Source organism: Xyrauchen texanus, chromosome 23 (assembly GCF_025860055.1).
Source record: "Xyrauchen texanus isolate HMW12.3.18 chromosome 23, RBS_HiC_50CHRs, whole genome shotgun sequence".
Lineage (NCBI taxonomy): Eukaryota > Metazoa > Chordata > Actinopteri > Cypriniformes > Catostomidae > Xyrauchen > Xyrauchen texanus.
In genome coordinates, this window is record NC_068298.1 from 9,400,366 (window position 1) to 9,412,416 (window position 12,051).

Consider the following 12,051-nt stretch of genomic DNA (forward strand, 5'->3'; position numbering starts at 1 on the left):
TCATTGGACAGAAAATGTGTCAATCAAACGGTCGTACCATGCCCCCCTCCCCCCACCACCCTGCGCGCGTGTCCCGTTCGTGCGCATACTCAAAGCTCGTGACCCAGTAACAGGAAGTGCAAGTCGCCCCGGTACAAAGAGAGAGAGAGAGAGAGAGAGAAGGAGAAGGTGTAGTTGCTTCCGTTTGTAGAATGGCAGACAAGACACCATCACAGAAAAGAAAATCTATTTTCGAGAGAGCAATTGCGAACAAAACGGCCGAAAGAGAAAGGTCAAAAACAAGGGTCATTCTAGGCGATGCTTTTAAACGTTGGCGGCAACTGAAGGACCAGGAAGGACTACCAACAGATGCGGCTGTGGCATTTTTTCTGCTTGACAGGTGAGAAGCCGATTAACTAGTAGTATTTAATCAGGGAACTGTCTTTACTGACGATATGCGCATAACAATCTCATCTGATAACGTTATATCGGTCAGCCCTATATTTAGCCATAAACTTCGGTGACAACCAGGACGTCCAATATATTTACATTTCAAAAACATCAATTTTCTAACAATACTAATGATTTATGTGACTGTTGAATGTTAATAATATCTGGTGCAACTTACCGCTGAATGTTGTGCCGTGTTGACGGTCTTAGCAGGTAAATGGTGACGTCATGCAGAAACTCCAACCTATGCTAGCCTGGCTCGCTCTCGCGCATCTGAGTTTTGGCTCATGCATGATTGCGCGTCCATGTTTTTCGAATGAGTGGAGTCAGGGCCAGCGTTGGAGGAGAGAAGGTAGGACCTTATGAGTTGTGTATTTTCAAAATCTGCCGGCCGTTTTGCAAATCACATACCCCACCTTTAAGTTGCTTTTTTAGCATTTACTGTGCTTATTATGCAGATAAATTCAGATAGCTTATTATGCAGATAAAAACATTGCATGTAAACAGCTTCACCAGCTTCACCAGCATTCTTACCGGCTTATCCAATGTGCACATTTGCTGTGTGCATGCCTGTTGAGGTCAAAAGCAGACAAAAATCGAATGATTTCAAATCTCATGTAAACTAGAATTTACAACGTTGGTGTTTTTTTCTGAATAAATTGATTTTTGTTCAGCATAGTTCAACTATCAGCATATCGCTGTGCATGTAAACACACTCATTGAGAATTGTGAATTGTGTTGTTGATTAAAGGTCATCATCCCAGCATTGTTTAAGCAGCTGTACTTCTAGGTTAAAGAGCACTAGCTTTTTTAGTAGAGTGAGTCTGACCTTTCACTGTTGGATTTGGCCTTTCTGGATCTTAACCTTTGGGATGAATACAATTTGTCTGCAGTCTATTCACTAAAAGTGGCTGATATATATAGCAAAGCATATGAATGTGTAAAATATACACTGCAGGTAATGTCACGGTCACATGTCACAATGGATAGATGGTATGAAAACAAGAAATTATAGTACACATACAATAAATCAAGAGCACTTAATTTGTCAGCAAATGCTACATATTAGATATAGGGCTCAGTGGTGTGCTTGGCAGTATTGCTTACAGTATTGATTGTAAACTGAATCAGTATAAACCTCATTGGACTAAGCAAGTTTTTAAAACTGAAATAACACGAGGATACATTTCGCAGCCATTTTCATAACACAGTTAGACCTTCATTGGCAATTAAAGATACATTAGCATTACATAAGCACCCAAGAGGGAATATTTCAGGGTCTAGAAAGATGACAAAAGTTGTGAAATGGGTATTATATAAGCACTTTTTAAGGATGTGTAGAACCAACAAGGATGTACAGCCAAGAGCCAACAAGTTAATTCTTTAGAAATTTTGCTGTACTTGTTGCCCAAACCTCAGCCGTTATAACAAAATAACCATCTGTCCATTATTTACTCTGTTTTGTTGTGAAATGTAAATGCACAAAGGTCAGTAGGACTCATTAATTTATTTTCATTGACCCCAATACAAATGGTATTTGTATCATAAACTACAACATGATTGTTTAAATGTGCTGTTTACACTGGAGGGCCAGCAAAGAAAAGAGACACAACGGTCTGCCAGTTGAACTCATTTTGTTTAGAAAACTGAACATTGACTAATTGTATGCATATGTTTTAATGTTTGCCATATGCAAGCAGGATTTTCCATTGAGATTACTCTACAAGTTCCACTCAATAAAATGCATTTCTGTTTGTTTTCAATCCAGGGAAAAAGAAGTCCAAATTCCAGACATTCAAGAATTTTTTTGTGAAGAAAAAGAGGAAGGAAAGTCCACCTCCATCTGGAGAAATTGTTTTGAAGGGCAGTCATTCAAGTTATGACGTCAACAACGTAGAGCCACCTATCACCCCCACTATCATTAACAATGAACTGGGGTAAGGGAATAAAATATTTTTTAATTTTTTTTTAACTTGTAAACTACATCTCTGTTCCACATGCTACACTATATAATTTTGTATAACCTGACCACAGTTTCACATTTCATGAAGCGAATTCTGAACAGTCACGAATTGCCACTAATAATGTGTAGAGATTGTGTGTGTGTGTGTGTGTGTGTGTGTGTGTGTGTATGTGTATATATATATATATATATATATATATATATATATATATATATATATATATATATATATATATATATATATATATATACACTCACATAAAGGATTATTAGGAATACCATACTAATACTGTGTTTGACCCCCTTTCGCCTTCAGAACTGCCTTAATTCTACGTGGCATTGATTCAACAAGGTGCTAAAAGCATTCTTTAGAAATGTTGGCCCATATTGATAGGATAGCATCTTGCAGTTGATGGAGATTTGTGGGATACACATCCAGGGCACGAAGCTCCCGTTCCACCACATCCCAAAGATGCTCTATTGGGTTGAGATCTGGTGACTGTGGGGGCCATTTTAGTACAGTGAACTCATTGTCATGTTCAAGAAACCAATTTGAAATTATTTTAGCTTTGTGACATGGTGCATTATCCTGCTGGAAGTAGCCATCAGAGGATGGGTACATGGTGGCCATAAAGGGATGGACACGGTCAGAAACAATGCTTGATCCAAGATGGCGGCGCGGTAGCACGCAGCGGCCACTCCGGATCCACAATGGTGCTATTTTTGTTAAAAAAGCCAGACTTTTGCAACACATGGACATCGGAGCAACCGGTGTTCGTGTCTACCATCGCCAGACACTACTGAAATATAAGACTCATGCAAAAACCAAGCTGCATGATGACCTGCAGGAGGCGCTACGCGTACTCGGCTTGCTGCGGAGACCAGGCCTCCAGCCCTCGGCGTCGCCTGATGCCGGTGGCCGGGGAGAGGACGTCGAAGCGGTGTGCGAGAAAGCGGAAGCGCGGAAAGAGGGCGGGGGTCCATGCTAGGCTAAAAACAAACCCTAGCCGGCCGGCTCTCCCGTCTATCCTGCTCTCAAATGTTTGCTCCCTGGACAATAAACTGGACTATATCCGACTCCAGCAGGCTACGCAGCGTGAGTTTAGAGACTGCTGCGTCTTTGTTTTCACGGAGACGTGGCTCAGCGACAGAGTTCCGGATGCCGCCATTCAGCTAGACGGGCTCGCCTCGTTTCGTGCCGACAGAAATACAGCTCTCTGCGGTAAGACTCGCGGTGGTGGCTTGTGTGTTTACATCAACACGGAATGGTGCAAGAACTCTATGCTAGTCTCTAGTTACTGTTCATCGCTGTTGGAGCTTGTGACTGTTAGATGCAGACCTTTTTATCTACCACGGGAATTCACCACTGTTTGCATAACCGGAGTTTACATTCCCCCAGCGCTAACGCTAAGGAAGCGCTCTGTGAACTGTATGGGGCTATGAGCGAACTGCAGAACGCTCACCCCGACGGACTGTTTATTGTCGCCGGAGATTTCAACCATGCAAATCTCAAGACAGTGCTCCCTAAATTCCATCAGTATGTGGACTTTGCAACGAGAGGGGCGAACGCGCTTGATCTTGTTTACACAAACATCCCAGGCGCGTACCGGGCGGAGCCCCGCCCCCACCTCGGCTACTCAGACCACATCTCTGTTATGTTAATTCCAGCATACAGACCGCTCGTCAGACGCACAAAACCGCTTCAGAAGCAGGTGAAAACCTGGCCAGCAAGAGCCATCTCTGCTCTTCAGGACTGTTTTGAGTGTACTGACTGGCACATGTTCAGGGAGGCTGCAACATATGGCGATTCTACCAACTTGGAGGAATACACAGCATCAGTGACCAGCTACATCAGCAAGTGCATTGATGATGTCACTTTCTCAAAGACCATCACCACACGCTCCAACCAGAAGCCGTGGATGACTGCGGAGGTGCGCACGCTGCTGAGGTCCCGAGACTCCGCCTTCAGAGCAGGCGATAAGGCAGCCCTAAGAACAGCTAGGGCCAAACTGTCACGGGCAATCAGAGAGGCAAAGCGCGACACGCCCAGAGAATCCACAGTCACTTCCAGGACAGCGGTGACACGCGGCGCATGTGGCAGGGCATCCAGGCCATCACCAACTACAGGACAACATCAGTTGCCTGTGACAAAGATGCCTCCCTTCCAGATGCGCTGAACGACTTCTACGCTCGGTTTGAAGTGCAGAACGACGTGATGGCGAGGAAGTCCACCCCTCCTCCCAACGACCAGGTGCTCTGTCTTACCACGGCAGATGTGAGGAAAACTCTACGTAGAGTCAACCCACGGAAGGCTGCTGGACCAGACAACATTCCTGGCAGAGTGCTCAGAGGATGTGCAGACCAGCTAGCAGATGTTCTTACCGACATCTTCAACATCTCTCTGAGAAGCACCGTTGTTCCAACGTGCTTCAAGGCCACCACCATCATCCCCATGCCAAAGAAGTCTTCAGTGTCCTGCCTCAACGACTACCGTCCCGTCGCACTTACACCCATCATCATGAAGTGCTTCGAGAGGCTCGTCATGAGGCAGATTAAGACCCAGCTGCCCCCCTCACTAGACCCACTGCAGTTTGCGTATCGTTCAAACCGTTCAACGGACGATGTCATCACCACAACCCTCCATCTGGCCCTCACCCACCTAGACAATAAGGACTCATACGTTCGAATGCTGTTCATAGATTTCAGCTCAGCATTCAACACAATCATTCCCCAGCACCTGATTGGAAAGCTGAACCTGCTGGGCCTGGACACCTCCCTCTGCAACTGGATCCTGGACTTCCTGACTGGGAGACCTCAGTCAATCCGGATCGGGAACAGCATCTCCACCACCACCACACTGAGCACTGGGGCCCCCAGGGCTGTGTGCTCAGTCCACTGCTGTTCACTCTGCTGACTCACGACTGTGCAGCAATGCACAGCTCGAATCACATCATCAAGTTCGCCGATGACACGACCGTGGTGGGTCTCATCAGCAAGAACAACGAGTCAGCATACAGAGAGGAGGTGCAGCGGCTGACGAACTGGTGTAGAGCCAACAACCTGTCCCTGAATGTCGACAAAACAAAAGAGATGGTTGTTGACTTTAGGAGAGCACAAGGTGAACATACTCCGCTGAACATCGACGGCTCCTCTGTGGAGATCGTCAAAAGCACCAAATTCCTTGGTGTTCACTTGGCGGAGAACCTCACCTGGTCCCTCAACACCTGCTCTATCACCAAGAAAGCCCAGCAGCGTCTCTACTTTCTTCGAAGGCTGAGGAAAGCACATCTCCCAACCCCCATCCTCACTACATTCTATAGAGGGACTATTGAGAGCATCCTGAGCAGCTGCATCACTGCCTGGTTTGGGACTTGCACCGTTTCGGACCGCAAAGCCCTGCAGAGGATAGTGAGGACAGCTGAGAAGATCATTGGGGTCTCTCTTCCCTCCATCAAAGACATTTACAAAAAACACTGTATCCATAAAGCAACCAGCATTGTGGACGACCCCACACACCCCTCACACAAACTCTTTACCCTCCTCCCGTCTGGAAAGAGGTATCGAAGCATTCGGGCCCTCACGGCCAGACTGTGTAACAGCTTCTTCCCCCAAGCCATCAGACTCCTCAATACTCAGAGACTGGTTTGACACACACATGTCCAGAGTTGCACTTTAATTACTGTCACTTTATAACTGTCTGCTACCTCAATAACTGCGTAGAACACTATCTCATAGTATGTTATGTTTACATTTTTAGAAACTGTCATCTTTTTGCACTACTGAGTACTGGTCGGCGCTGCACTGTCTATTGTCCTGTTCATTGTCAGTAATTTGTTGTACTGTCCTGTACTTTTTGCACATGTTTGCACATGCACTTTATATAGGTGTATATAGGTAGTTTATATAGGTATTTTATTTCGTTGTGTAGTCTCATGTGGTCCTATGTTGGTCCTTTGTTGTTTTTATGTAGCACCATGGTCCTGGAGGAACGTTGTCTCGTTTTGCTGTGTACTGTACTAACTGTATATGGTTGAAACGACAATAAAAACCACTTGACTTGACTTGAGGTAGGCCGTGGCATTTCAACGATGCCCAATTGGCACTAAGGGGCCTAAAGTGTGCCAAGAAAACATCCCCCACACCATTACACCACCACCACCAGCCTGCACAGTGGAAACAAGGCATGATGGATCCATGTTCTCATTCTGTTTACGCCAAATTCGGACTCTACCATCTGAATGTCTCAACAGAAATCGAGACTCATCAGACCAGGCAACATTTTTCCAGTCTTCAACTGTCCAATTTTGGTGAGCTCTTGCAAATTGTAGCCTCTTTTTCCTATTTGTAGTGGAGATGAGTGGTACCCGGTGGGGTCTTCTGCTGTTGTAGCCCATCCGCCTCAAGGTTGTGCGTGTTGTGGCTTCACAAATGCTTTGCTGCATACCTCGGTTGTAACGAGTGGTTATTTCAGGCAAAGTTTCTCTTCTATCAGCTTAAATCAGTCAGCCCATTCTCCTCTGAAACTCTAGCATCAACAAGGCATTTTCGCCCACAGGACTGCTGCATACTGGATGTTTTTCCCTTTTCACACCATTCTTTGTAAACCCTAGAAATTGCATGAAAATTCCAGTAACTGAGCAGATTGTGAAATACTCAGACCGGCCCGTCTGGCACCAACAACCATGCCATGCTCAAAATTGCTTAAATCACCTTTCTTTCCCATTCTGACATTCAGTTTGGAGTTCAGGAGATTGTCTTGACCAGGACCACACCCCTAAATCCATTGAAGCAACTGCCATGTGATTGGTTGATTAGATAATTGCATTAATGAGAAATTGAACAGGTGTTCCTAATAATCATTTAGGTGAGTGTATGTATATATATATATATATATATATATATATATATATATATATATATATATATATATATATATATATATATATATATATATATATATATATTGTTAAAGACACCAACTCTCTTTGCTACTTGCTTTGTGAATATACAGTTTGTCACTGTAGTTTGAGGTAGAGTAAATAAGGTAACCCATGCAAATTAAATTAAAAGCAGAGCAAACCCTTCAGTGAAGCATTACACTTGTAGTTAGCCTAATAACCAAATATACATGAGTAGTGAGGCAATGTGTTATAAATGAAAAAAAAAATGTACATTCAATGTGTTAAAATTGTCATATTGTCGAGGTTTGAAAAGAATTGCTCACCCAAATATGAGTAGTCTAGTTTATATTCTCAGACATTCCACTTAGCAAGATCAGCCTTGTAATGCACATATTTATACAGTCTTTTGCAAACAGCTAACATTCTTTGTAATCTTGACTATAATTGACTTTCTGTCTGGTTTTGTCTGAGCCAAAGTGTAAACTCTGAGCTTGAGGATAGAAATGAAGGTGTATAGTGTGAGCAGCCTATGCCCATGTTAATACATGTCATTGGGGTTTGGTTTGAGTCTGCCTTAAAAAAATTAAAAATTAAAAAAAAGATAATTCCATTACATCAGTTTGGGTAAGTGCTGCCAGGATTAGTTGAATTAATTAAAAGCTGAAAGACAGTATAGACACACTAACATTATTACCGTTACTATTATGCCACTGTATCTTTCATTCAAAGATCCAAGATCAACATGGGAAACAAGGCCGTGTCACATGACAGCGTCTTCGTCTCTGATTCGCCCTCATCAGAGACTAATGAGGCTTTGGGGGAATCACAGGACAGCATTCACGGAAAAGTAAAATCTATACAGGTATTCCAGAGGGATCTACTTGTAAATACTATGTTTCACAATAAAATTACTATTCAAGTTCTTTGAATGCTTAGTTTTCTGAAATATCTGACTCATCAAATTATTTATTGTTAGTGTGTGTGTGTGTGTGTGTGTGTGTGTAATTATATATATATATATATAATTTATAATTTGTGTATGTAGGTAAGAGTGTAACATTTAAAAGCAAGTCTGGTGCTATGATGGAGTGTGCTTCTTTGCCTGTCCTCTTCCTTTGATCAGTTTTTGTAATGGCAATTCACTGGGCTTTGGTATAAAATTAGCCTAAGCCTCAAGATTCAGGGCCTGAGATTTTCACTGTTGACATTTTGCCACCAGCCCAGTCTAGACAGCAGGAATCAATTTAAATGTCTCTGATCAGAAATAGAACCAAAACAAGACCAAGTCAGTGGTGTGTTAAAGTGAAGCTTTCCTTTAAATGCACTTTGTATAGTTGTTTGAATCAGATATATATAGTATATTTTGGAATATAATTAAAAATAACTCATAGGTGTACTTGACATATAGTAAGACTACCATTGAAAGGCTGTACACCGTGTGTATTTTCATGATCAGTATAATTATGGATGAGTGTTCTGAGTTTCACGAGAAGTGTATTGTCTCAAATTGATAGTCTATTTCCATGAAAGCATTGGTGTTGTCTCTCTTGGCATTGATTAAATGCCACTTACTGTTGCATGCATGCTGTAGTTAACATATTACCATACTACATTTCAGATATGCACTTTTTCATTGACTCAAAGATGAGAGCAGCTTTGCGATGATGGTTATCCAGTCCATTAAGAGAGTTATAGGCATTTTAACCACTGTTGAAAAGAAACCAATACACCAGAGAATAGCTGTTTCTAAGCTTAGATGAGACAAAAGTTGTAATTTTACATATAAAGTTTTAATTAACTGATTTACTTAGTGATAGTTCACCTAAAAATTACTCACCTTCATGATATCCCAGGTGTGTCACCAGAACACATTTGAAGAAAAATAGAATAATATCTTGGCTCAGTTGGTCCTTAAAGTGGATGTTGAGCCAAAGTTTGAAGCTCCAAAAATCACAGACTGTCAAACGTCATCGATTCGACTCCAGCGTTTAAATGAAGGTCTTCTAAAGCGATACAATCACTTTTCAACAAGATCAGTATTTAAGTACGTTTGAACTATAATCCATCGCTTCCGATAAGCTTCTCGAGAGGGTGAAAATCACACAGTCTTTTGTGTGACGTATTCGCGTTGCCATCATACAGATGCAATCTCACGTTGTCCACTTGGTTGAGACATCCAGGCTAAACAGACAAATGCACCATTTTGAGTAAAGCAACAGATACAAATACAGATCTAAACCAAAACCAACAAAGCTTCTGTACACTATTCCTCCTGCTCAGTTGTAAACAGCGCTGCAATTCCATGTGTGTCGTACGTGCATCAGTTCTCCAGTGTCTCACGTGCAATGTGATTACGCCACATGCACATACTGCTGCTGACCAGAAGCGATGATTTAAAGTACTTACATATTGATCTTTGTAGCACCAATAGTGATCGTGTTGCTTCAGAAGACATTAATTTAACCACTGGGGTCGTACGGATGATGTTTATGCTGACTGTCTGTGATTTTTGGAGATTCAAAAGTCAAATCACCATCTACTTGCATTTTAAGTACCTACTGAGCTGAGATATCTTTCTATTTTTCTTCAAATGTGTTCTGATGAAGAAATTAATACACACCTGGGATATCATAAGAGTGAGTAAATGATGAGAGAATTTTCATTTTTGGGTGAACTATCCCTTTAATATAAAACTAAGCATATTTAGAATATTTCCTATAATGCTTGAAAGATGAAAAGAGTAAATATAATGGGTACAGATAGACATCACCCGTAGATATCAAAAGAGCACATTCCTACACATTTTCATTCTTTTTAGAATATATACCCTTAAAAGGTTTTAAAAGGAATCAACACAAAATCAGTTTTTTTAAAGTTTGTCTTTAAACTGGATCTTATGTAGGTTTTTAGGTTTTTTGACCTTTCAATACAGAATACATTAACCTTGATTTTGCCATTAAAATAGCGATATAGGCTGGCATGGTGATAAAAACAATCAAACAAGCTATCCTTTTAGAATTTGGTCAATTATAATATATCTGAGGTCATAATGCTCATTCTCACTTTACACTTAATGCAGTTAAAAAGGCAAAATATCACACATCTGGGTTTGTTTTAGCACTGCCCAACAGCATATTGTTTCATTTGGAATAATTAACAATCTAGTAGGTTGTAGTAGAGCAGAATTAATCAGTTTAAAGTGTTATCTTGACAATTGTTCGCAAAGTTTCTTTAATGTCCTTAGCTGCAGCTGAAGCATACGATCGGACTGGGCTCGCCGCCGGGACTCTACGGAAGGAAAGGTGAGGACGCTGGTACTCTTTCTGAGGATGATGGTCTTCCCTACAGCCCTCTGGAATACTCCAGCCTCCACAATGTGCTGGCCACCCCTCCTCAGGTACTCATTAATATACTCATAATTTTATAGCAGCTTATACATGCTTTTATTGTTATTTCCTATGAATCATTTTGCATTGATACATTTCAAATCTTTGATAAATGGTAAACATTCTCCTGTTTTCTTGTGTCAGAAGTGTTTACGATACAGTTTAGTCTTTCATTACACGGTCAGGACTGGAGTTTTGAGTTCATCTTTCTTAGTTTGCTTGTCTGCTGAAACTTAAATGATTATTTAAGCCAGTGTTTCTAAACTGGTGGGTAGCAGCCCAAAAATGGGTTGTTGATCTGTTCTGATAGGGTCCCAGACAGCAGTGAGAAACCAGTGCTAAATACTCATTTTAAAATGCATCTAACCATGTAATCGTGTAGTTAGGCTAGCAAAAAATCTTATCAGCTTTTAAAAGGGAAGAGAAAACGCTTTTCATTTCTTGCTCTGTTGATGTAAATGTTCATAGAAACTAGCCAAATTTTAAGAAAATAGCGTAGACTACTGTACATTACATATGGATGTTGGATCACCCCTTGATGTCCAATGAAAAGTCTGTCAGACAGAAAGCTCTCTGCTGAGTTCTCTTAACAGGATTAGGTGTGTTGTCTGTCTTCTCTGATGTCCACTATACCTGTCGCCCCTGTAATCTCTTCAGAGATGCGCAGAGCCTTCTGTCCTCACATGCCCTGAGCTGATCACACAGCTTTTCATTAATCCAGAACGTTTCATGTAGGGGCAATGGCGTTCGATCAGTTACCAAACATAGTCCAGACTATCAAAAGTGTTAGCATAATATCAGTAATATAATATCACCGGTTTTGCATGATTTTTTAAAGGGATAGTTTACCCAAGAATGAAAATTCTGTCATCATTTACTCACCCATATGTTGTTCATAAACCATTGGATTTTCTGTGGAACACAAAAGGCAACGATGCTAGTATCAGTCACCATTCACTGTCAATGCATATTTTTTCCATACAAGGAAAGTGAATGTTGACTGCGGCTATCATTCTGCCTAGCATCTCCTTTTGCGTTCCCCAGAAGAAAGAAAGGAATGCAGGTTTGGAATGACAGAATTTGCCATTTTTGGGTGAACTCTTCCTTTGAGAAAAATGCTTTATGTCAAACATTCGAAAAGGAAATTGTACTGTTTTAATATATGTCCCTTTATCACTGCAGTCGGCAGAGTTGAGCCAGAGGGGCAGTACCTTGAGCATGGAGGCATCAGACAGCGAAGATGATCAGGTGACTCAGGCATCACAAATGACTCTTTTACCTCCTCACATTCCACATGTCAGAAATGCTTGGATGGTATGGGAAAAATAGGGGTTAGTGGAACATGTCTAAAGTTAATGTGATGAACTATGTC

General features: G+C 41.6%; 1 protein-coding gene across 8 annotated transcripts in view; it reads left to right on the plus strand.

Moving 5' to 3' along the window:
- The window catches only part of LOC127663060 (acrosomal protein KIAA1210-like), a 52,776-nt gene that overhangs the window by 29,690 nt on the left and 11,035 nt on the right, over positions 1 to 12,051 (plus strand). For all 8 annotated transcript variants that reach the window (XM_052154467.1, XM_052154469.1, XM_052154473.1 and 5 more), the window contains 4 exons: positions 2,198 to 2,366; positions 8,023 to 8,155; positions 10,538 to 10,690; positions 11,862 to 11,927. In XM_052154467.1, coding sequence (XP_052010427.1) covers positions 2,198 to 2,366; positions 8,023 to 8,155; positions 10,538 to 10,690; positions 11,862 to 11,927 — 521 coding nt within the window. The remainder of the gene's footprint in view (positions 1 to 2,197; positions 2,367 to 8,022; positions 8,156 to 10,537; positions 10,691 to 11,861; positions 11,928 to 12,051) is intronic.